Here is a 22,334-nt window from a genome sequence, read left to right as displayed (position 1 = left end):
TGTGTCTCATATCAAAACTCCTCATGTCTTGGCTCTAGGTATTTCTGATCCTAATGCTTCTAGAGCGGATGCTGTTGTAGAGATGAATGTAGAAGATATGGTTGATGATGAGAACGTTGATCTGAATCCTGAACCTAGGTTAGTGAATCAGAAGAGATTCCCAAGACTCTGAGAATTTGGAGTCTCTCTTGGATCCCATTGATCCCCCTTGTGCAGATGTCATGGTTGGCATTCTTGATGTAAAGTTTAAACTTTTGAATTACTCGACTTGTAAATTCAAGTTTAATAAACGAGCTTCCGTTGTTACAACTAAATTCTTGAGTGAATTATGGTCCAACAAGTTTATCGAATTAATTTAAAATATGTTAAGGTAATTAAAAATCTCGGAATAAGTAAAGGATTTATCGAGTTCGTCACGAATAATGAATTATTTTCCGAGTAGACATTCCAAAAATTAATTTAATATATAAATTCATATGCACGAGAATTATTTCCAAGAAACCTTAAATATATTTGAATTAATCGAAAAAAACGAAAAAAATCTTCGGTTCTAATCATATAATTATAATCCGTTTGGTTATGGATTTAATTAAGTAATTCTATGATTGAGGATTTAGTTGTAACAATTTTTCAGGACCCAATTGAAACAAAATTTAAAGTTTGGGCCAGAATTGAGGCTTCGGTTAAAGTCGATGGCCTTAAATGAGTTAATATAAGATTGTGGTTTGTATAAAAACCGAAATATCTTCTCTATCACCTCCTCCTTCTTTTTTGATCTTCTTCTTCTTATTCCTTCATCCCGCGCGACCGTCACTTGCATCTTCGTCGTCTCCTTGCTCGACCGAGTTTCCACAAACCCACACCACCCAATTCTTCACTTCGCCAATCTCCACAGACCTCGCGCATGCTTCAGTCGAGAAGAGAGGCCACTGCGAGCAAGCTAAGGACATCGGACTGAGGTGAATCACCTAGAAAAGGAATAAAGAGCACATGAGAAGCTTAATTTCAGGAAATCGGGTGAGGAATTGATTTTCCTCAATTTTGGATCTAATAAATTAGGGGTTTGATTTTTGAATTAGACCTTTCCTTCTCTGAGTTGTTTTCTTGTGTTTTTCATGTGAATGAACTCAGATTCTTGCTTGTTGTAACTTGGATTGATGATGAGTTGTAATGATTTCTTGAAATTTTGTTTTGGTTTTATAAACTGATTTTGACAACTTGTAAAAATAGACGTGGACACTCCAATGTGCTTTGTGATTATTTTTTTAATATTTTTCTTGGATTTTATATGGAATGGGCTTTCTAAAACTTCCTAGAACATGCCAATCCGTTAAGGATCGAGTAAGTTATGGTTTTTCGAAAATTGTGTTTCAGAGCAGTAAAAACTGGAATTCCGAATCTGGGTGACTATGTTACGAGCTGTGTTTGAGATAGTTATTTTGACTCAATTTTGGCTTATAGTATCTCGTTGGAAAGCTACGGAAGTTAGCTTTGCTAAATATTTGAATCGTTGCATTTCGTTGTGTATCTAGAGTTATCAGGCAGTTTGAAATTTTGGTTGACGGCTTTATGTTGTTGATTTCTTTCCATTTTCGGTCTCAATTTTCGAGCAATAAATGCTCTGTTCTACGGAAGTCAATGTTTTTATTTTTGATTGAGCAAATCGCTGTAAATCAATCTATATATAGTTTAGTTGCAAAGTGATTTATATGATTTTAATTGATTAGAATAGCCACGACATTTTTACATTATTTAAATTGTATATTTAGAATTACGATCACATAAACAATAGTTGCGGTTAATCATATTTTATATTATGGACTCTATCCACAGGAACTTTGTAATATTTGTATGATTAATTAGGATAAAATATCAAATTATATTTCTTATTTAGCCCACGGATATTAGGAAAAAAAAATATAGTTTGATACATTTATCATGATTGCGTGAATCTATGGAATTAAAACTTTAGTCCACATTCAAATTTTATATCTCCAGATTCATTGAGTAAAAACATGATTTTACATTGGTAAAACATGATATAGCTATTTTCTTCAAAAACAATATAATAATGTTCATAAAAACCAAAAAATCTACTGGGATTAGGGAATCTACTGAGCAATATGACAATGTTCATCTCTTAATGAAATAAATAGACGAACAATTTTTCACTTCAGTAAGGCTTTGGCAAGTACCCTTATCATGCAATTCTCATCCATGATAACGGTATTACCCTTATCATGTGTGTGACCATGTCATGCGCATGAGGGATATTACGACTCAATTAAAGACTTTGGAAGTTTATATGTTAGAAACCTTTCTGGTTCACTTTGTTCAGTGTGCTCTGCCCCTGCAATATGGCCATTTTAAGATTTCTTATAACACACATAAGGATAAATGGTCAATTAATGAACTTCTGACCATGTATATTCAAGAAGAGCATCGGTTGGCTATGGAAGAGGGTGACCAAGTGAATCTGATCTTCTCTGAAAGGAAGAAGAAAGATCGTGCCAAAGACACAGGCAAGATCCCTGTCAAAATGGACATTCAGAAAGAGTCAATGTGTTTCTTTTGCAAGAATAAAGGACACATGAAGAAAGAATGCTCTAAGTTCAAAAATTGGCTTGATAACAAAGGTATTTGAATTTTGTTTGTATGCTATGAATCAAATCTAACAAATGTTTGTCATAATACTTGGTGGATTGATTCTGGTTCTACAATCCATGTCTCAAATACCTTGCAGGGTATGCAAAACCTACGGAAGCCAATGGTAAGTGAGCAATACATCCATTCAGGGAGCAGGATGAGCTCACATGTGGAGGCTATTGGTTCTTGCAATTTGGTGTTGAATAGTGGATTTATTTTTCATTTGAAAAGAACGTTTATGTTCCTAGTTTTTCTAAAAATTTAATTTCATTTTCAAGACTTGTGCCCTTTGGTTTGACTTTAAATTTTCAGATACTGATTTTACATTATTAAATAAATCGAAAATTGTTAGTTATGGTATGTTTTCTGATGGTCTTTATTCAATTACATTGCAAAGTGACGTTGCTGATAACTCCTTGAATGTTACTACTTGGCTGAAGCGTTGTATTATGAATGAAAATTCTTCTCTATTGTGGCACTGGAGATTGGGAAATATCTCCATTTCGAGAATTAAAAGGTTGGTGGATGAAGGAGTACTTAGTGCTGTTGGTCTAAAAAGGGTGCCAAAGAGGAGTACTGAGGTGTTAAAAATCATACATACAGATATTTGTTATCATGACATGGATGCAAGTAGTTCAAAATATTTGATCATATTCGTAAATAATTTCTCACGATTTATGCATCTATATTTACTTCGTTCTAAAAAAGAAGATTTACACGCCTTTAAAGTTTTCAAGGCTGAAGTAGAGAAACAATGTAGTAAACAAATCAAGATAGTGAGATCAAATAGAGGTGGAGAGGATTATAGTAGATACACTGAGAATGGACAAGCACCTGAGCCATTTGCGAAGTTTCTTCAAGAACATGGGATTATTGCCCAACACACTATGCCTAGTACTCCGGACCAGAATGGTGTATCAGATAGAAGAAATCAAACTTTAATGGACATGGTGAGAAGTATGAGGAGTAACACAAAACTTCCTCAATTCTTGTGGACTGAAGCACTAACGACGACTGTGTGTATATTAAACCGAGTTCCAACCAAGGTTGTTTTAAAGACACCTTTCGAGTTATTCAAAGGTTGAAAACCCAGTTTGTGACATATACTCGTTTGGGGATGCCCGTCCAAAGTAAGAATATATAATACACAAGAAAAGAAAGTAGAACCTAGGACTATTAGTGGGTATTTTATTGGATATGCCAAAAAGTCTAAATGTTATAGATTCTATTGTCCATATCACAATACTAGGATTGGGAAATCAAGAAATGCTAAATTTCTTGAGAATGACTTGATTAGTAGGAGTTGCCAACTGCTGTAACCCAATCTCTGCATTAGATCACAGTGAAGCTCAACCTTCTTGTTCAAGTGATAGATTGATTATCATCCACACTACTCAAGCTGAATCGTGTGTAAGACAACGAGCTGTCGAAATTTCACAAGCGAATAATGCTTATCCTTCAGATCAAGTTGCTGATGAAGATAATGTTGAGCATTCAACCGGACAACCGATTGAACAACAAGATCCTCAAGAGAATGATGAAGTATATCTTCAAGAAATGGACTGCAACATTGGAGCTGAGAATGATCACCAAACATTTTCACAAGTTGTGAGTTCTAAAGAATCTAACTTATGGCACAAAGCCATGATTTGAGGAGATGAACTCTATCGGAACTAATCAAGTCTGGGATCTCGTCGAGTCGCCTGATGGTGTAAAAGCCATTAGATGCGAATGGGTCTTTAAAACAAAGAATTACTCACAAGGCAACATCGAGAGACATAAGGCAAGATTTGTAGCCAAAGGGTTTACTCAAAGAGAAGGAATCGATTACACGATTACATTTTCCCATGTATCAAAGAAAGATTATCTTCACACGATCATGGCATTAGTAGCTCACTTTGATTTTGAGTTACATCAAATGGATGTGAAAAGAATTCTTTAATGGAGATCTAGAGGAAGAGGTTTACATGAAACAACCTGTCGGATTCTCCTCTAGTGATGGTGAGCATTTAGTTTGCAAGCTTTATAAATCCATTTACGATTTGAAACAAGCCTCCTACCAATGGTATATAACGTTCCATGATGTTATCACCTCATTCAGTTTTGAAGAGAGCGTCACCGATCAATGTATATACCAAAAGGTTAGTGTGAGTACACTACTACAAAAATAGGATTCTACAAAGCTTAAAAACAGTTGTAGAATGATTCTACAACGCTTCTTAAGCGTTGTAGAATCCTGCGTTGTAGAAGCTTCTACAACGCTTAAAAATCCGTTGTAGAATCCAACAGCTTTCTACAACGCTTAATTATCCGTTGTAGAAACTAAGCTTCTACAACGGATTCTTAAGCGTTGTAGAAGCTTCTACAACGGGTTGAATCCATTGTGTAATTTTTAAACATTTTCAAACATCTCGCCGCGGCGACGTATAATTCGCGCCGCGACGACATATTCTACAACGGATCTTCAATCCGTTGTAGAAGCACGTCGCCGCGGCGCGGAATATACGTCGCCGCGGCGAGTTATTTGCCGCGGCGAGGTACGTTCCACGCCGCGGCGAGAACATTCTACAACGGATAATAATCCGTTGTAGAATCAACTCGCCGCGGCGAATAATACACTTCGCTGCGGCGAGAAATTCGCCGCGGCGAAGTCAAATCTTAGCCGCGGCGAGATTATTCTACAACGGATTATAATGCGTTGTAGGAAGGGGATGAATTTTTTTTTAAAAACTCGCCGCGGCGAAGAAAAAATCTCGCCGCGGCGAGACTAAGATTTCTAATTTGCCTGCTCTCGGTATCTTGTCTCGCCGCGGCGAATAATATTTCCCGCCGTGGCGAGAAAAAAAGTTCGCCGCGGCGAGAATCATTTATTTTCAATCCAGAATCTGTTTTTTACACGATACTAGCACCTGAAAATAATCTTCAATACAAAAAATATCTAATATATACATTCATCTTCAAATATCCTCATCTTCAAAACATTCAAAATCTAATATATACATCTTAAAAAAAACTAGCTAATCATCACAGTTAATAAATGTTTGTACATAACTTACCCATTCTTCCCTAACTCTCTCTAAATCCTCCTTTGTATAGGATTTCTTATTTTCTAATTTTCCTACACCTCCTACGACTATGTCACGCATATAAGAAATGACAAAATACCCGCATTCCATGTTTCCCGTTTGTCTCGGAGCGTCCCAAGCCTTGATGTACGTTGATTGCCCGTTACTATGGGCGTTTTGATGCTCGAGCTTGAAATCAACAAGAACCCTATATAACACGGAGATTATAAGAGAAAGAACATCTAGAACGATTTATAATGAAAATTATTTAAGAAATCAAAATATTACCTTTTTATCAATCGATTTAAATCGATTGGGATTTTATTTCTCAACGGGTCAAAGAACATAGCGCTATTTCTCCAAAGGTCGAGGACAACGAGCATCCAATGCGCACCTTTGTTATACGGCATCAAAACTAATTCACCAAATTTGCAATCTCGTACCACGTTTCCAACGTCCTTGACTCGTTTTGACAAATAAGCCTCCTCGTCGTCATTTTCGATATACGAACTTAAGCTCGGATTTATAAAACAATAATTTCGAGTCTTCTTCGCCTTTTCTAGCCTCGAGCGTAGATAGCTATGACAAACAAATATTTAGTTGATCAAAACACTAAATATTGAATATTGATATTAAAAAACGCATATAAAGAAAACTCTTACTCCATATAAACCGTTATGCTCCCCGCGCCAATTTCCAAGTATTGCAAAAAATCGGAAATGTCTTCAAATGACACAGGAATCGGGATAGCCGCGAGACTTGGACTAACATCGACCATAATCACATCCCCTTCCGGTAACATTACTTTGTTGGCATGTTGAGCGAGCAATCGATACTTGGGATTAATCACCTTGTACGGAATCTTCTTAGCATCATCGATGCTAGCTTCACTCTCAAAACCGAGCTTTGAGAGTTGTTTGACAACCGGACCGCGACTCTCTATTCCCGAGTCCATTTCCATGAGTCTCTTTGGCCACGAGACAAACCCGCCTATAGCATCTTCAACGGTTTGAGCTTCTTCGGTGGGAATTGGCAATTTTGCTTTTTTAATCAAAACCCCCAAAACGGCCACGCGTAAATTTCCTTCCTCCAAAGGTGAGAAATGAACTACGCCTCCATTCATGTACGCTCGCCCATTTGCAACATGAATTGTGCCTCCAAACTCGGTGTCATCAATGAAAAGAAGACACTCGACGCTTTCATCCGAACTCGGTGTCACCGGCGTGGTTGGATTCAAAGAGCAACTAGCACGAACACTATTGGGTTTTTCCACAACAATAGGATCGATCTTCGGACGATCATCAACAATGATAGGATCGATCTTCGGACGATCATCAACATCGTCGTGTTCTAAGCGAATCAAGAATTTTATCAATAACTTAATACCAAAACATTTATCTTTAATAAATAGATAAAAAAAATTAAACATACCTAAAGAGACCGCTTCATTGACGTGTTCTTCAACATTTGCCATCTCTTTATCATCAACAACCTTCGCGTTGAGATTTCCTTCCACTTGCTCGACACTAGGCGACTCGACATTAATGCTACCATTTCCACCGAAGGCCTTCATCACCAAAGACTTTAACTCGCTCATTTCCCGACGCATCTTCATTACTTCTTCGTTGGGCGTTGGAGGAACAAAATACTTAAAACGCGACGTGTGTTTGGATTGACCGCAAACTCGCGACGTTCCCAAAGCTTCTTGCAAAACACTCTTTCCCGATTCCGGCAACCATGTCCCTTGCGATGCTTGTTGGGATAACGTTTTCTACACATAAAATTATTTGAAAATAAAATTACAAGGTTAATTGTTATAACAAAGGTAAAGAACTTACGATTTTTTCTCCCATCAATTTGTCTTTCTCATCCTTGTAGTTATCTACGTCTTTCATTCGCGAGTCAATCCAAAGTTCCTCTTTCGTAGGCCATTCCCCCGTTTCGTCATGCTAGTAAGAAGTAATTATATAATAAATTAAAAAATAATTGCAACATTTGAAATAACTAAAAGAAAAAAATGAATCTAACCTTTTCTTGATCAAGCTTTCGATATCCATTTCGGCCCGTTCGAGATTTGTACACACTTTTTCCGATATTTGATTTCCCATGTTCCGATGTTTGTTTGAACATTTCGGTTCGCCTATATTCAACAAATGCTATCCAATCTTCTTCGGTGATACTTGTATAGTATTTCAAAATACAAGCCGGTCTCTTTAAGGCGATTGGTTCGTTGATTATGTCTTTGAGTAGATCGTTGTATATCTCATGACGAAATAACCTTGCGGCTTCTCCGACTCTCATAAGGCAATCGTGTTTTTGTTCGATAGGAATCGTAAATCCTTCTTGCATTTCGTTCCAAATCCGTTCTTTAATTTGGGCGTTGTCTTTACATCTCCAATCACGCATTGAAAGTGGAACGTGTTCTCTTGCTAACACGCCAAAGTAACTCGACAACTCATCACCCTCTTTACCGATTGGTTGCCCTTTATCATCAAATTGTACCGGGATTTTTTTACCAAGTGTTTTAGCCTTATTAACCCGACCCATAAGAGTGTTTCTTCGTTTTCCTTGTTCATCGGAGTTAAGCGCTAGTTGTCTTCTAATTTTTCTTTTACCACTACCGCTAGAAGTAGTAGTAGTGGACGACATTGAATCTAATAAACAAAATTCAAATCATAATTTCAATTTTCAACTCAAATGTTATCAAAATTTCAACTCAAATGTAACAAAAATCAAATATAAACTCAACTCCAATCACAATATAAACTCAAATCCAATCCGATTCTAAACAAAAACACAATTTCAATCCCAATTCAATCTACTATCAAATATATTTCTCAAATCAAATCAATATCAAACTTCAATTCAATAAACTCAAATCCAATACAATATCTCCTAATTTCAAATCAATATCGAATTCACACTAAATAAGTTCATGTAAAAATGTTCAAAAACATTACCCGGAGTTGGGCGAGCACAAGGGCGGCGAAGAGAAGGTGGTGAGGCGAGGTGAGGGCGCGCGGCGAGGGTGGGCACGAGCAAGGTGAGGGCGCGCGGCGAGGGAGGGCGGCGTGGGCGCACGGCGAGGTGAGAGAGGGCGGCGTGGGCGCGGCGCACGGCGAGGAGAGGGAGTTGAGGGTCGGAGAGAACGCGCGGGAGGGCGCGGTAGTTCAGCGAAGTGAGGGACGGAGAGAGAGAGAGGGGCCAAGAGAGAGAATGGCGGAGAGAGAGAGGGACGGGCGGCAAGAGAGTGGCGGAGAGAGAGAGGGACGGGCGGAGAGAGAGAAGGACGAGAGAGATAGAGATGAGAAGAAATGAGAATGAGAAATGAGAGGGAAAAAAAAACCCTAAGTATAGATATGAATGGGCGCGGGTAGTTAAAAAAATTTGAAAATTTCAGATTTTTTAACGCTCCTACAACGCTTATTCTAAGCGTTGTAGGATCTCGCCGCGGCGAAGTGTATTTCTCGCCGTGGCGAGATGATTCTACAACGCTTAGAATAAGCGTTGTAGGATCCTCGCCGCGGCGAAACCAAATTCTCGCTGCGGCGAGAGTTACCCAGAAACGTCTCGTCGCGGCGAAAATGTGGCATCGCCGCGGCGAGGTAACCCTAGATGTCCTCGCCGCGGCAATATACAATTTCCGCCGCGGCGAGACCTTTCTACAACGCTTAAGTAAGCGTTGTAGAAGCCTCGCCGCGGCGAAGGCTAATTCCCGCCGCGGCGAGGAATACATTCGCCGCGGCGGGAATTGTATGATGCCGCGGCGAGAGTATATGTCTGGAACATGGTGCTCTCGGTAAGTTTTTCGCCGCGGCGACGACTTGTTCCCGCCGCGGCGCAGGACTCCTGCCGCGGCGGGATTTGTACCTCGCCGCGGCGTGATATGTCGCCGCGGCGAACGCATATTTTTGCCGCGGCGAGGACATTCTACAATGCTTATGGTAAGCTTTGTAGAATGTCTCGCCGCGGCGAAGTAGAAAGTTCGCCGCGGCGAGTGACACGAGACTGGTGATATAAATTCTCATTTCTGGTCTTTTTCACTTTGAACTCTCTCATAACCTCACTCGAAAAAATATTTCCAGTACCTTTTCTACTCATTCTAGAGCGTCCTCGTTTACTAGTCTCATCTACACATTCAAATCTTGTAAGTTCTTCTTTAACTTCTTCTAATTGTTGTTCTCTTGATAGTTTATACTAATTAGAATTGGTAATTTTTTTGTATAATTAGGGTTTTTCTATGAATATGAGGAAGTGGATGTGGGAGAATAGATTGAATGAGATATATCGGAAATGTGTAGATGAGTTTTGTGATTTTGCTAGAGAGAACATGGTAGATTTGAAATCTATTCGTTGTCCTTGTATTAAATGTGGAAATCATAGACATTTTTCGATTGATGTCGTTCGGACCCATTTGTTTGCATATGGAATAATGACCTCGTATCAAAGATGGTTCTACCATGGTGACGTTTTTCATTCTACGGCAAATGAGGATGATGTTGAAGATGATATTGATGATATGTGCGGAATGATGAATGATTTGGAGGACGATTTTGTTGAGCGACCGGAATTGTTTGAGTCCATGATGAATGATGCGGAGACACCATTATATGAAGGGTGTACAAGCTATTCGAAGTTGTCATTTTTAGTTACATTATTTCATTTGAAGGCGTCGGGGGGTTGGACAAACACTAGTTTTACTCTATTGTTGGAAACACTGAAAGATGCATTTCCGAAAGACAATAAAGTACCTTTAAGTATGTATGAAGCAAAGAAGACTTTGGGTACATTCGGCATGAAGTACGAGAAATTCCATGCGTGCCCAAATGATTGTGTTTTATATAGACACGAGTATGAAGATCTAGATGAATGTCCGACGTGCAAAGAGTCACGGTGGAAGAAGGGTAAAATTCCATGTAACGGGGTTAAAGGAGTTCCAGTTAAGGTACGTACATTTTCATCACTTGATTAGGAAATACATGTAGCTCATATTCATTATTTATTACTGATTTTCATTAAATATATTTCAGTCGTTATGGTACATTCCTCCAATGCCGCGCTTTCGTCGAATGTTTAATAGTGTCAAACACGCGAAGAACATGGTTTGGCACTCCGAAAAGCGTATCGTGTTGGAATCGATCTAGGGTTTAAGAAAAAGTTTAACGCTTCGTTAAGCGGCGGAATTTTAAAAATTTTCTTTTTAAGTAAAACTAGTTTTTACTAACCTAGACAAGAGCATGTACATGTAAATAAAAACTAATATGAGCTAGAAGTTTACTAACCTTTCTTGAAGCTTGAACTTTGAAGAAGCTTGTGGAAAGTTTGCAACGCTCGTCTCCCCTCGCAGCACGTCTCTCTTTCTTTCCTCGGCACCTCGAGCAACCACGAAAGTTTCTATCACTAAATCACTCGAAAAGAAGGAATCAGTGAGTGGGCACTTTTAAACACTACGACTTAAGAACAAGTCTCGAAGTCGTAGAGCTAAACACTAGGTCGAGTGAGGACCTACGTGCCAAGACAAGAAAAATCGAAAATATAAACTAGAGAGAGAGAGAGAGAGGATTTTCGGCCACCACAAGGTCTAGAGAGAGAAGCTCTCAATCTCTAACTTATGTGGAATGAATAAAATGAGGGGAATGAGGGTCCTATTTATAGGAGAAGGGTTGGCCTTGGAAAGAAGTAGTTTCCTCTTATTTTCCAAGCCTTTATGAGCAACCCTTTATTTCCCATTCCTATCCAAGTCACACGGCCACATAAGCCTTCATGACACCTTGGATTTGTTTCCTCTTTTATTTTTCTTCTCCCTTGACTTGTCTTGGTCGAAATTCCCATTGCCTTGAATAGGAAATTTGTTTCCTCTTTTTCTTTTGGCAAGTATCTTCATACATTAATGCACAAAAGGAACTCTCTTTCTCTTTGGGTAGTGGGCGCCTATTATGCTTTAGAAAGGCCTTCTAGAAGCTTTTCCATTTGTTCATGACAACATGAAAAAGGCCCATTAAGAATTTTCAATAAAATTCTTATTAAATGAAATTAATTCACAAGGCCCAATGATCAAGTCATGGCCGAGTGACATTAAGTCATCAAATGAACTTGTCAAAAAATTTATTGACATTCATTTCATCCTTTGTCTCAAAAGACAAAAATACCCTTTTAACTATTTTCGTTCTTGTTTTGACTTAGCTTCCAGTTTAACTATCCCTATCGATGTGATTCGTGACAGTGACCTCATGGACCCAAATGAACAAAGCTTGAGCTAAACACTTGGACTCAAAAGTTCACAAACCTTTTCCAAGTTTAGCTTAATGCCAACTGACTCCACTAAAGAGCTGACACTGAAAATCTCTCGGTTCAAATGAATTTATTTTCTACTCAAGAATTCGACCTAATTATGATGAGCGGATCCACTGAATATTATCTATGCTACCCTTCATGAATGTCATCAGCTAGTCGGGATTTACTAAATTACCATTTTACCCTTCTAGCTGTTATTTCCTCAACTCCTTTGTCGCTTGTGAATAAGTTAGAAACAATGTATTGACGAGGAGCTAACAAGTCACATTGTTTCATCCAAAAGAGTCAGGACTCAATTTGGACACTGGCCAGTTCATTTATTCACACTCCAAGGAACAAAGCATGAGGTGACATACATTGCATTTCAGCAATCTTGTACATGAATTCCATATCTATGAGAACTTCACAAAGTTACTCATGACATACTCACAACTTAGTATTTCACCAATAGGCCCTGTTCGGAATGACATAGTGAGTCCGAACTCTGACTTTCTCAAATGAGAATACTAAGGTGTGAAATGGCATGTCTCATTTCAGGATTAAGGTAAGCATGATGCAATTCATACATAGTGACTTCGAGACATAAGAGGTTAAATGGTTTGTTCTTATATTGTCTCTAGAAGTGCACTGGTCAATTCAGTACCTTCGGAAGATACCTAGAAGAACTATAGAGTCCCCAACTCTCAATGCCTCATAACCAGACATCATAGATTCTTCTAACAATCATACTGAGGTCAATAGTCCTTTGACCCTAAGATTGCGAATATATCGTTTTAAGCAAACTACGAAGAGTTTGTTCATGCAAATCTACATTTGTCTCTTCGTAAGTTGTTAGGTTTGTTTATGGACTAAAAGACCAGGGTTTTATCATAAAGCTTCAGACAAGGAAGATTGAATGAACGTTTCAACTTTTTATTAATGAATAAGCAATTACAAGCAAGAGTCTTCGTAAGACTATATGACATCAAATGTACATAAATAGACACTACTACTCTTCTTGTGGGCACCATTGACAACAAACTCCCACTTGACTCAAAGAAGATGTGAGTAGTCCTACATGCCTAATCCCTCTAGAAGTTGGTCGAAGACCATGTTCGCTAGGGCCTTGGTGAATGGATCTGCCAGAGATCTACTTCACCTCCACGTCTCCGCGTTGCGCGATCTCTCGAATCAAATGGTATTTCCTCTCAATATGTTTAGAGCGCTTATGGCTTCTAGGTTCCTTTGAGTTAGCGACAGCCCCACTATTATCACAATAAAGGGTCATGGGCTTGTCGACGTTTGGAACAACTTCCAAATACTTAAGGAATTTTCTAAGCCATACAGCCTCTTTGGATGCTTCACAAGCAGCCACATATTCTGCTTCCATTGTGGAGTCAGCAATGCAAGATTGCTTAATACTTCTCCACACAACAGCTCCAGCATTAAGGATGAACACAGATCCCGAAGTGGATTTCCTGGAATCCTTATCCGCTTGAAAATCGGAGTCGGTATATCCCGTCATAGTCAGGTCAGTACCTGAGTATGTAAGCATCAAGTTCCTAGTTCTTCGAAGATACTTAAGAACATGCTTAACAGCAATCCAGTGCTCGGGTCCAGGGTTGGATTGGAAACGGCTAACTGCGCCAACGGCGAAACAGATGTCAGGTCTAGTGCAAAGCATGGTATACATGAGGCTTCTTACGGCAGAGGCGTAAGGAATTTTCCTCATGTCTTCAATCTCTTGTGCAGTCTTGGGAGACTGGTCCTTAGAGAGTGAAACTCCATGCCTAAAGGGTGTTTGACCCCTCTTGCAGTCTTGCATCGAGAAGCGATCCATCACCTTATCAATATAAGATGCTTGAGAGAGCGACAGGGTCCGGTTTTTCCTATCTCGAAAGATTTGGATTCCCAGAATGTACGCGGCTTCTCCTAGATCCTTCATATCGAATTGCTTTGCTAGCCAGACCTTAACCTCAGATAACTTACCCACGTCATTACCAATGAGTAGTATATCATCGACATATAGTACCAGAAACACAACTTTGCCTTCGTGTATTAACTTGTAAACACAAGGCTCATCTATTGACTGTTCAAAGCCGAAGCTCTTTACAGTTTCATCGAATCTAATATTCCACGATCTAGATGCCTGCTTTAGTCCATAAATGGATTTAAGCAACTCACAAACCTTGGTCTCTTGACCTTTATCCACGAAACCGTCTGGTTGAGCCATGTAAATGCGCTCGTCAAGATTGCCATTCAGAAAGGCTGTCTTGACATCCATTTGCCAGATCTCATAGTCGAGAGCTGCAGCTATGGATAGGAGTATGCGGATGGATTTAAGCATTGCGACTGGCGAGAAGGTTTCTTCATAATCAATCCCTTCTTGTTGGGTATAACCCTTTGCCACAAGTCGTGCTTTGAACGTCTCGACGTTCCCATCAGGACCCCTTTTCTTCTTGTATATCCACTTACACCCTACGGGTTTAATCCCTTCAGGAACGTCTACAAGTTTCCAGACATTGTTGACATACATCGAGTGCATTTCAACTTTCATGGCGTCAAGCCAAAGGTTTGATTCAGAACAAGCCATCGCTTGGCTATAGGAAACAGGGTCATCCATGTCGGAGACGGCTACAAGAGAGTCTCCATAAGACACGTACCTGTCAGGCTTTTGAGTAGCCCTCCCACTACGTCTAAGTACTACTTGACGAGATTCTGATGAGTTAGGCTGTGTTTCAGTTGGGGTAAGAACAGTTCTTACAGATGAGGTAGAAGCTTCCTCACCCAACTTTTCTTCAAGCACAATTTTACTTCTAGGTTTCGCATCCTTCATGAAGTCCTCCTCAAGGAAACGAGCATTCGTGCTAACGAAAGTCTTATCGTCCTCGGGACTATAGAAAATGAAACCTTTGGTTTCCTTTGGATATCCCGCAAACAGGCACAATTCTGACCTACTAGCCAACTTGCTAGTCTTTTGCCTTAGCACATGTGCAGGGCAACCCCAAATTCGGATGTGGTCCAAACTTACTTTACGGCCAGTCCATCTTTCATAAGGAGTACCAGGAACCGTTTTTAGACGGAACTTGGTTCAGAATGTAAGCGGCTGTTTTGAGGGCATATCCCCAAAAGGAAAGCGGGAGTGATGAGTAACTCATCATTGATCTAACCATCTCCATAAGAGTTCGGTTTCTTCTCTCTGACACTCCGTTTTGTTGAGGTGTGCCAGGTGCGGTAAGCTGAGAAGCGATACCTTCTTCTTTAAGAAAGTCATCGAACTCTCCAGACATATACTCACCACCTCGATCAGATCGAAGGGTTTTGATTACTTTGCCAGTTTGCTTTTCCACTAAAGCCCTAAAGACCTTAAATACGTTAAAGGTCTCGGATTTGTGTTTAAGCAAATAGACAAACCCATATCTTGAGTAATCATCAGTGAAGGTAACGAAGTATTCGTATCCTCCACGTGCCTGTTGGTTGAGCGGACCACATACATCAGAATGTATTAGTTCCAGCAACTCAGTGGCTCTTCGACCCTTATCGGAGAAAGGTCGCTTAGTCATTTTTCCTTCTATGCAGGATTCACAAGTAGGTAGTGAGCCTATTGCAGAGGCTTGGAGTGGACCATCCCTCACAAGTCTCTTAATCCTATCTAGACTGATATGACCAAGTCTTAAGTGCCAGAGGTATGTTGATTTTGTTAGATCGGAGGATTCAGAAAGTTTGATCCTCTTTGGCTCCCTACTTAGATCGTTGTCTATTTCGGTGTCTAAAAGAGAAGGTTGAGTGGGATAGATGTAGAAAAGAGCATTCTTCATACATGCATCAGTGACAAAAGAATTATCAGGAAACGAAATACGAATTCCATTCTTAATGAACTTTAAATAATAATCTTGCTCGAAAAGTTGAGCAACAGATACTAGGTTTTTCCCAAAGGAAGGAACATAATACACATTATTCAAATTTAAAGTTCGATCTTCAAAAGATAGCGTCACGGATCCCACAGCCTTCGCAGACACCACGCTCTCATCACCCCACTTGAAGCAGAAGTCGCCATCCTCTAAGCTTTTGCTTTTCCTAAAACCAGTCAAGGAGCAGCAAATATGGTTAGTAGCAGCGGAGTCAATAATCCACGATGATACATTATCAGCTACTAAACAGGCTTCAGTAACAAGTACAATACCTTTTGCTTTGGTTTTGAGGTAGGCGGGACAGTTCCTACGCCAGTGACCAGGCTCGTTGCAGTGGTGGCACTTGTCTTTAGACTTGTCCACCTTCGGAGCCTTTGGCGCCTTCTTCTTTGTTTGAACCTTAGGTTGGTTCTTCTTCTCGGCATTGCGAGGTCTCTTCTTAGATCCAGAGGTGGAGGCAGTAGCATGTACTTCTCCTTGAGCCCTCTTTTTCTTAGTGAGTGCCTCAGCGGTTTGAAGTTCCTTCATGAGCTCGGTAACAGTGTACTCTAACTTGTTCATAGAATAATTCAACTTGAAGGTATCAAAGGTTTCGGGGAGAGTTTCCAAGATCATATCTATTTTAGTCTCCCCATCAATCTCAGATCCAAGAATCTCCATCTCGTTGAGATAGCTAATGATCAGCATCATATGATCTCTAACGGGAGTTCCAGCCTTCATACGACAGTTCATGAATTGTCGGACCGCTTGTTGCCTAGCTTGACGTCCTTGCCCTCCAAACATCTCATGGAGATTGTAGAGCATATCGGTGGCAGTTTCGTAATCACGATGTTGTTGTTGCAACACATTGTTCATCGATGCCAAAATATAGCATCTCCCAATCTCATCGGATCGAAGCCAGGCCGCCAGGACGTCTTTCTCCTCTTGCGTCGAATCATCATTCGTTTGAGGACAGGGGGTGGTGAGAACCCATTTGTGCTTGTCGACAGTAAGGACTATGTCGAGGTTACGTTTCCAGTCGACGTAATTGTCGCCTTCGAGTTTATTCGAGGAAAGAATTGTAGAGAGAGGGTTGAGAGACATATTGCCTATAAAAGTTGAAACAAGTTTATGATTAGTCTTTGGTTTAGGATTTAAGTTTTATTAAGACTTTTGTAAAATCCAAAGGTGTTATAAACCAAACGATAATTTACTCCCTCAAGAGAAGGCCGCAAAAAATCTCCATTTATAAGTAAATGACACATCATTAATGCTAAGCCAAGATGTCAATACATCTATTTTGACTAGCCACCTTTTAAATTGGTTTGATCACTCACATCCTTTCGCAGAGCCTCAAGGGAGGATACTAGGGATTGAGCCTAAGTGTGCAACCAACCACTTAGTCCAAAAGATCAGCTTTGAAAAACAATCCCCCAAGGGGAGGCCTTGCCATCATTGCATCACTCTCGGACGTAGCTTATTGAGCAATGATCGAAGCAATAACGCCTTGGAGTACTCACATTTAAGTGAGGGTCGCAAGAGCGGCTCTTAGTCCCACGTTATTGCATCTTTCATTAGTGTTGGGGATCGTGGGTTACAAACAACGAATATAACCCTCCCACTTAGTTTTTGGAGTTGGTTCATCGACTCTTATAAGTTCGGAAACAAATTTCCTAGTTAGACAGCGACAGAGCGGTAAACTAGAAGAGAATCCTAGATCGACATGTTCAGAGCAGTATTAGTGCATAAAGGCACAAGGTACATACTCGATCTTTTCTTATTTTCTATTTCGGGAAAGTGCATGAGGGAAGTGTGAACTTCAACTCACTCGAACACTTGAAAGTTTGAGATTACACATCTTTTTATTTTTCGGCTTGTCTACAAGGAGACCTCCCACTCAAATTTTCAAGAGCATATAGATTTTGAACATATGTGATATAGATATAGTTTTGAAAACATTTTGAAAATTTATTTGATTTGGATGACAAAATATTTTCAAGTTTGAAAGTGAAAACGGTTTTTCAAAATTCAAACTAGTTTTGTAAAAATTCAATTTCAATTAAACTTTCAAAAATCAAAACATTTTAATCTTACACATCATGTTTATAATCATATGAAAAACATTTTTGCTCAAGAAAGTTTTCTCATTAGAGTTCTATAACTCATGGTAGTGGGGTTTGAAAATCCGGATTTCTAAAAAACTGGAGTTTCAGACAGCCGCGCACCTCGGAGTAAAATCGCCATAACTGGCGGCTCCGATGTCCTTTTGAGCCGAAACCGGTGGCATTGGACAGAGGACAGACAGAGCTTTTATTTGATTCAAGAATCATTAAATTTCGATTTCTGAGCAGAGAGTTATGCTACTTTTAATGCGGGTTTACTCCAGCTCGAAGAAAAAGAAATAAATTAAAACTTTGGTCCTTTTTAGGTGCGAAAAAGAATCAAGTGTAACGGAACGTTTTAAGATGTTGTTTAAAGCTTTTATTTGTGTTTTATTAGCAGGGTAATAACATAGAATAAAAGAAATAACAACAAGCATAAAACGAATACGGTAAATAAAAGAAACTAGAAAGACAAAGTAACTAGTCACAAAATTTACCGAAATTTCTCAAACCTTTAAAACACGTTTTTCAATATAAAAAATTAAAAACTTTTAGAACTGATTCTAATGTGTTTTAACATCATCCCAAACTCATAGAAAATCAACATGGTTTTTAATTTAGAGACAAGAGCAATAAATTAAAAAAAAATCTAAGATTACAATTCTAACTTGTCACAAAATTAGTAAACTTTCGAAAACGATTTTCAAGCTCATAATTTAAAAACATGCACATGCATTCCTTTGACCATAGCTCTGATACCATTTGTTGGAATCGATCTAGGGTTTAAGAAAAAGTTTAACGCTTCGTTAAGCGGCGGAATTTTAAAAATTTTCTTTTTAAGTAAAACTAGTTTTTACTAACCTAGACAAGAGCATGTACATGTAAATAAAAACTAATATGAGCTAGAAGTTTACTAACCTTTCTTGAAGCTTGAACTTTGAAGAAGCTTGTGGAAAGTTTGCAACGCTCGTCTCCCCTCGCAGCACGTCTCTCTTTCTTTCCTCGGCACCTCGAGCAACCACGAAAGTTTCTATCACTAAATCACTCGAAAAGAAGGAATCAGTGAGTGGGCACTTTTAAACACTACGACTTAAGAACAAGTCTCGAAGTCGTAGAGCTAAACACTAGGTCGAGTGAGGACCTACGTGCCAAGACAAGAAAAATCGAAAATATAAACTAGAGAGAGAGAGAGAGAGGATTTTCGGCCACCACAAGGTCTAGAGAGAGAAGCTCTCAATCTCTAACTTATGTGGAATGAATAAAATGAGGGGAATGAGGGTCCTATTTATAGGAGAAGGGTTGGCCTTGGAAAGAAGTAGTTTCCTCTTATTTTCCAAGCCTTTATGAGCAACCCTTTATTTCCCATTCCTATCCAAGTCACACGGCCACATAAGCCTTCATGACACCTTGGATTTGTTTCCTCTTTTATTTTTCTTCTCCCTTGACTTGTCTTGGTCGAAATTCCCATTGCCTTGAATAGGAAATTTGTTTCCTCTTTTTCTTTTGGCAAGTATCTTCATACATTAATGCACAAAAGGAACTCTCTTTCTCTTTGGGTAGTGGGCGCCTATTATGCTTTAGAAAGGCCTTCTAGAAGCTTTTCCATTTGTTCATGACAACATGAAAAAGGCCCATTAAGAATTTTCAATAAAATTCTTATTAAATGAAATTAATTCACAAGGCCCAATGATCAAGTCATGGCCGAGTGACATTAAGTCATCAAATGAACTTGTCAAAAAATTTATTGACATTCATTTCATCCTTTGTCTCAAAAGACAAAAATACCCTTTTAACTATTTTCGTTCTTGTTTTGACTTAGCTTCCAGTTTAACTATCCCTATCGATGTGATTCGTGACAGTGACCTCATGGACCCAAATGAACAAAGCTTGAGCTAAACACTTGGACTCAAAAGTTCACAAACCTTTTCCAAGTTTAGCTTAATGCCAACTGACTCCACTAAAGAGCTGACACTGAAAATCTCTCGGTTCAAATGAATTTATTTTCTACTCAAGAATTCGACCTAATTATGATGAGCGGATCCACTGAATATTATCTATGCTACCCTTCATGAATGTCATCAGCTAGTCGGGATTTACTAAATTACCATTTTACCCTTCTAGCTGTTATTTCCTCAACTCCTTTGTCGCTTGTGAATAAGTTAGAAACAATGTATTGACGAGGAGCTAACAAGTCACATTGTTTCATCCAAAAGAGTCAGGACTCAATTTGGACACTGGCCAGTTCATTTATTCACACTCCAAGGAACAAAGCATGAGGTGACATACATTGCATTTCAGCAATCTTGTACATGAATTCCATATCTATGAGAACTTCACAAAGTTACTCATGACATACTCACAACTTAGTATTTCACCAATAGGCCCTGTTCGGAATGACATAGTGAGTCCGAACTCTGACTTTCTCAAATGAGAATACTAAGGTGTGAAATGGCATGTCTCATTTCAGGATTAAGGTAAGCATGATGCAATTCATACATAGTGACTTCGAGACATAAGAGGTTAAATGGTTTGTTCTTATATTGTCTCTAGAAGTGCACTGGTCAATTCAGTACCTTCGGAAGATACCTAGAAGAACTATAGAGTCCCCAACTCTCAATGCCTCATAACCAGACATCATAGATTCTTCTAACAATCATACTGAGGTCAATAGTCCTTTGACCCTAAGATTGCGAATATATCGTTTTAAGCAAACTACGAAGAGTTTGTTCATGCAAATCTACATTTGTCTCTTCGTAAGTTGTTAGGTTTGTTTATGGACTAAAAGACCAGGGTTTTATCATAAAGCTTCAGACAAGGAAGATTGAATGAACGTTTCAACTTTTTATTAATGAATAAGCAATTACAAGCAAGAGTCTTCGTAAGACTATATGACATCAAATGTACATAAATAGACACTACTACTCTTCTTGTGGGCACCATTGACAACATATCGATGATGGTATGTTGAGACATCCTGCTGATGCTGCACAGTGGAAATCATTCGATTTAGAGTATAAGGATTTCAGTGTTGATACTCGAAATTTGCGCCTTGGTTTAGCTTCTGATGGAATGAACCCGTTCAGCATGATGAGCACTAAATACAGTGTTTGGCCGGTTATACTTGTGAACTACAATCTCCCTCCAAAGCTATGTATGAAGAGAAAGTTCTTGATGTTAATGCTTTTGATTTCAGGACCGAATCAACCAGGAAATGATATTGATGTCTATTTGGCACCGTTGGTCGATGATTTGAAGATGTTATGGGAGAAAGGGATGGAAGTTAAAGACGCTTACCGTGGAGATTCGTTCAACTTAAGGGCAATGTTAATGTGGACTATTAACGATTTTCTGGCCTATGGAAACTTGTCAGGATACTCTGTGAAATGCTCGATTGGTTGTCCGATTTGCATGAAAGACACATCTTCCATCCGTTTGAAGCATGGTAAGAAAACTGTTTTTCTGGGTCATAGAAGATTCTTACCAAGAGATCACTCGTATAGAAGATTGAAACAAGCGTTTGATGGAAATTCAGAAGAACGACCCCCTCCTAGAATTTTGTCTGGTGAAGATGTCTATGAGATGGTTAAAAACGTCAATGAAGTGCTTGGGAAAAGAAAGCGGAGTGCTAGTACTAAAGAATCGTTCAAAGAGAATCCTTGGAAGAAGAAATCGATTTTCTACGACCTTCCTTATTGGAAGACACACTACGTCCGGCATTGTCTGGATGTTATGCACATCGAGAAAAATGTTTGCGAATCGCTTATTGGTACACTTCTTGATGATCCAAATAAATCGAAAGACGGAATACAATCTCGATTGGATATCAAAGAGATGAATATAAGAAGCATTTTGCATCCCGAGGAGGGGGGTGGGAAAAAAACAAAATTACCACCGGCAAAGTACACTCTAGATCGAAAGGAGAAGAAGAAATTGTGTAACTGGTTTGCTTCTATTAAAGTCCCCGAAGGTCATTCGTCAAACTATAAGAGGTTCGTGTCTTTGAAAGATTTGAGGCTTACTGGAATGAAGACGCACGACTGTCATGTGCTGCTACAACAAATGTTGCCTCTTGCTTTGCGAGGAATTGTGCCAAAAGATGTGAGGTTTGCAATATCAAAGATATGTGTATTCTTTAACTCGATTTGCTCGAAGGTCATCGATCCAACTCGATTGGATTTAATGCAGTCAGAATTGGTGAAAACTCTGTGCTTGCTCGAAAAGATCTTTCCACCTTCGTTTTTCGACATAATGATCCACTTAACCGTCCACTTGGTACGTGAAGTGAAATTAGGAGGGCCCGTATTTTTACGGTGGATGTATCCAATCGAACGTTATATGAAAGTGTTGAAAAGCTACGT

The 22,334-nt window shown here is 39.2% G+C and overlaps 1 protein-coding gene across 1 annotated transcript; it reads right to left on the bottom strand.

The window, feature by feature from the left end:
* Nucleotides 1–4,323: 4,323 nt before the first annotated feature.
* Nucleotides 4,324–7,189, bottom strand: LOC149390335 (uncharacterized). The gene is made up of 4 exons (XM_089619745.1): nucleotides 7,143–7,189; nucleotides 6,374–7,061; nucleotides 6,155–6,290; nucleotides 4,324–4,383 (listed from the first exon to the last, which is right to left on the bottom strand). The coding sequence occupies exons 1-4, from the start codon at nucleotides 7,183–7,185 to the stop codon at nucleotides 4,324–4,326; spliced, it is 927 nt and encodes a 308-aa protein (XP_089475871.1). The 5' UTR covers nucleotides 7,186–7,189.
* Nucleotides 7,190–22,334: the final 15,145 nt, after the last annotated feature.

Source organism: Urtica dioica, chromosome 7 (assembly GCF_054948205.1).
Source record: "Urtica dioica subsp. dioica isolate 48M chromosome 7, U.dioica_male_clone48M_v1_H2, whole genome shotgun sequence".
In the NCBI taxonomy this organism is placed as follows: Eukaryota; Viridiplantae; Streptophyta; class Magnoliopsida; order Rosales; family Urticaceae; genus Urtica; species Urtica dioica.
This window is presented reverse-complemented; position numbering and strand designations above follow the sequence as displayed.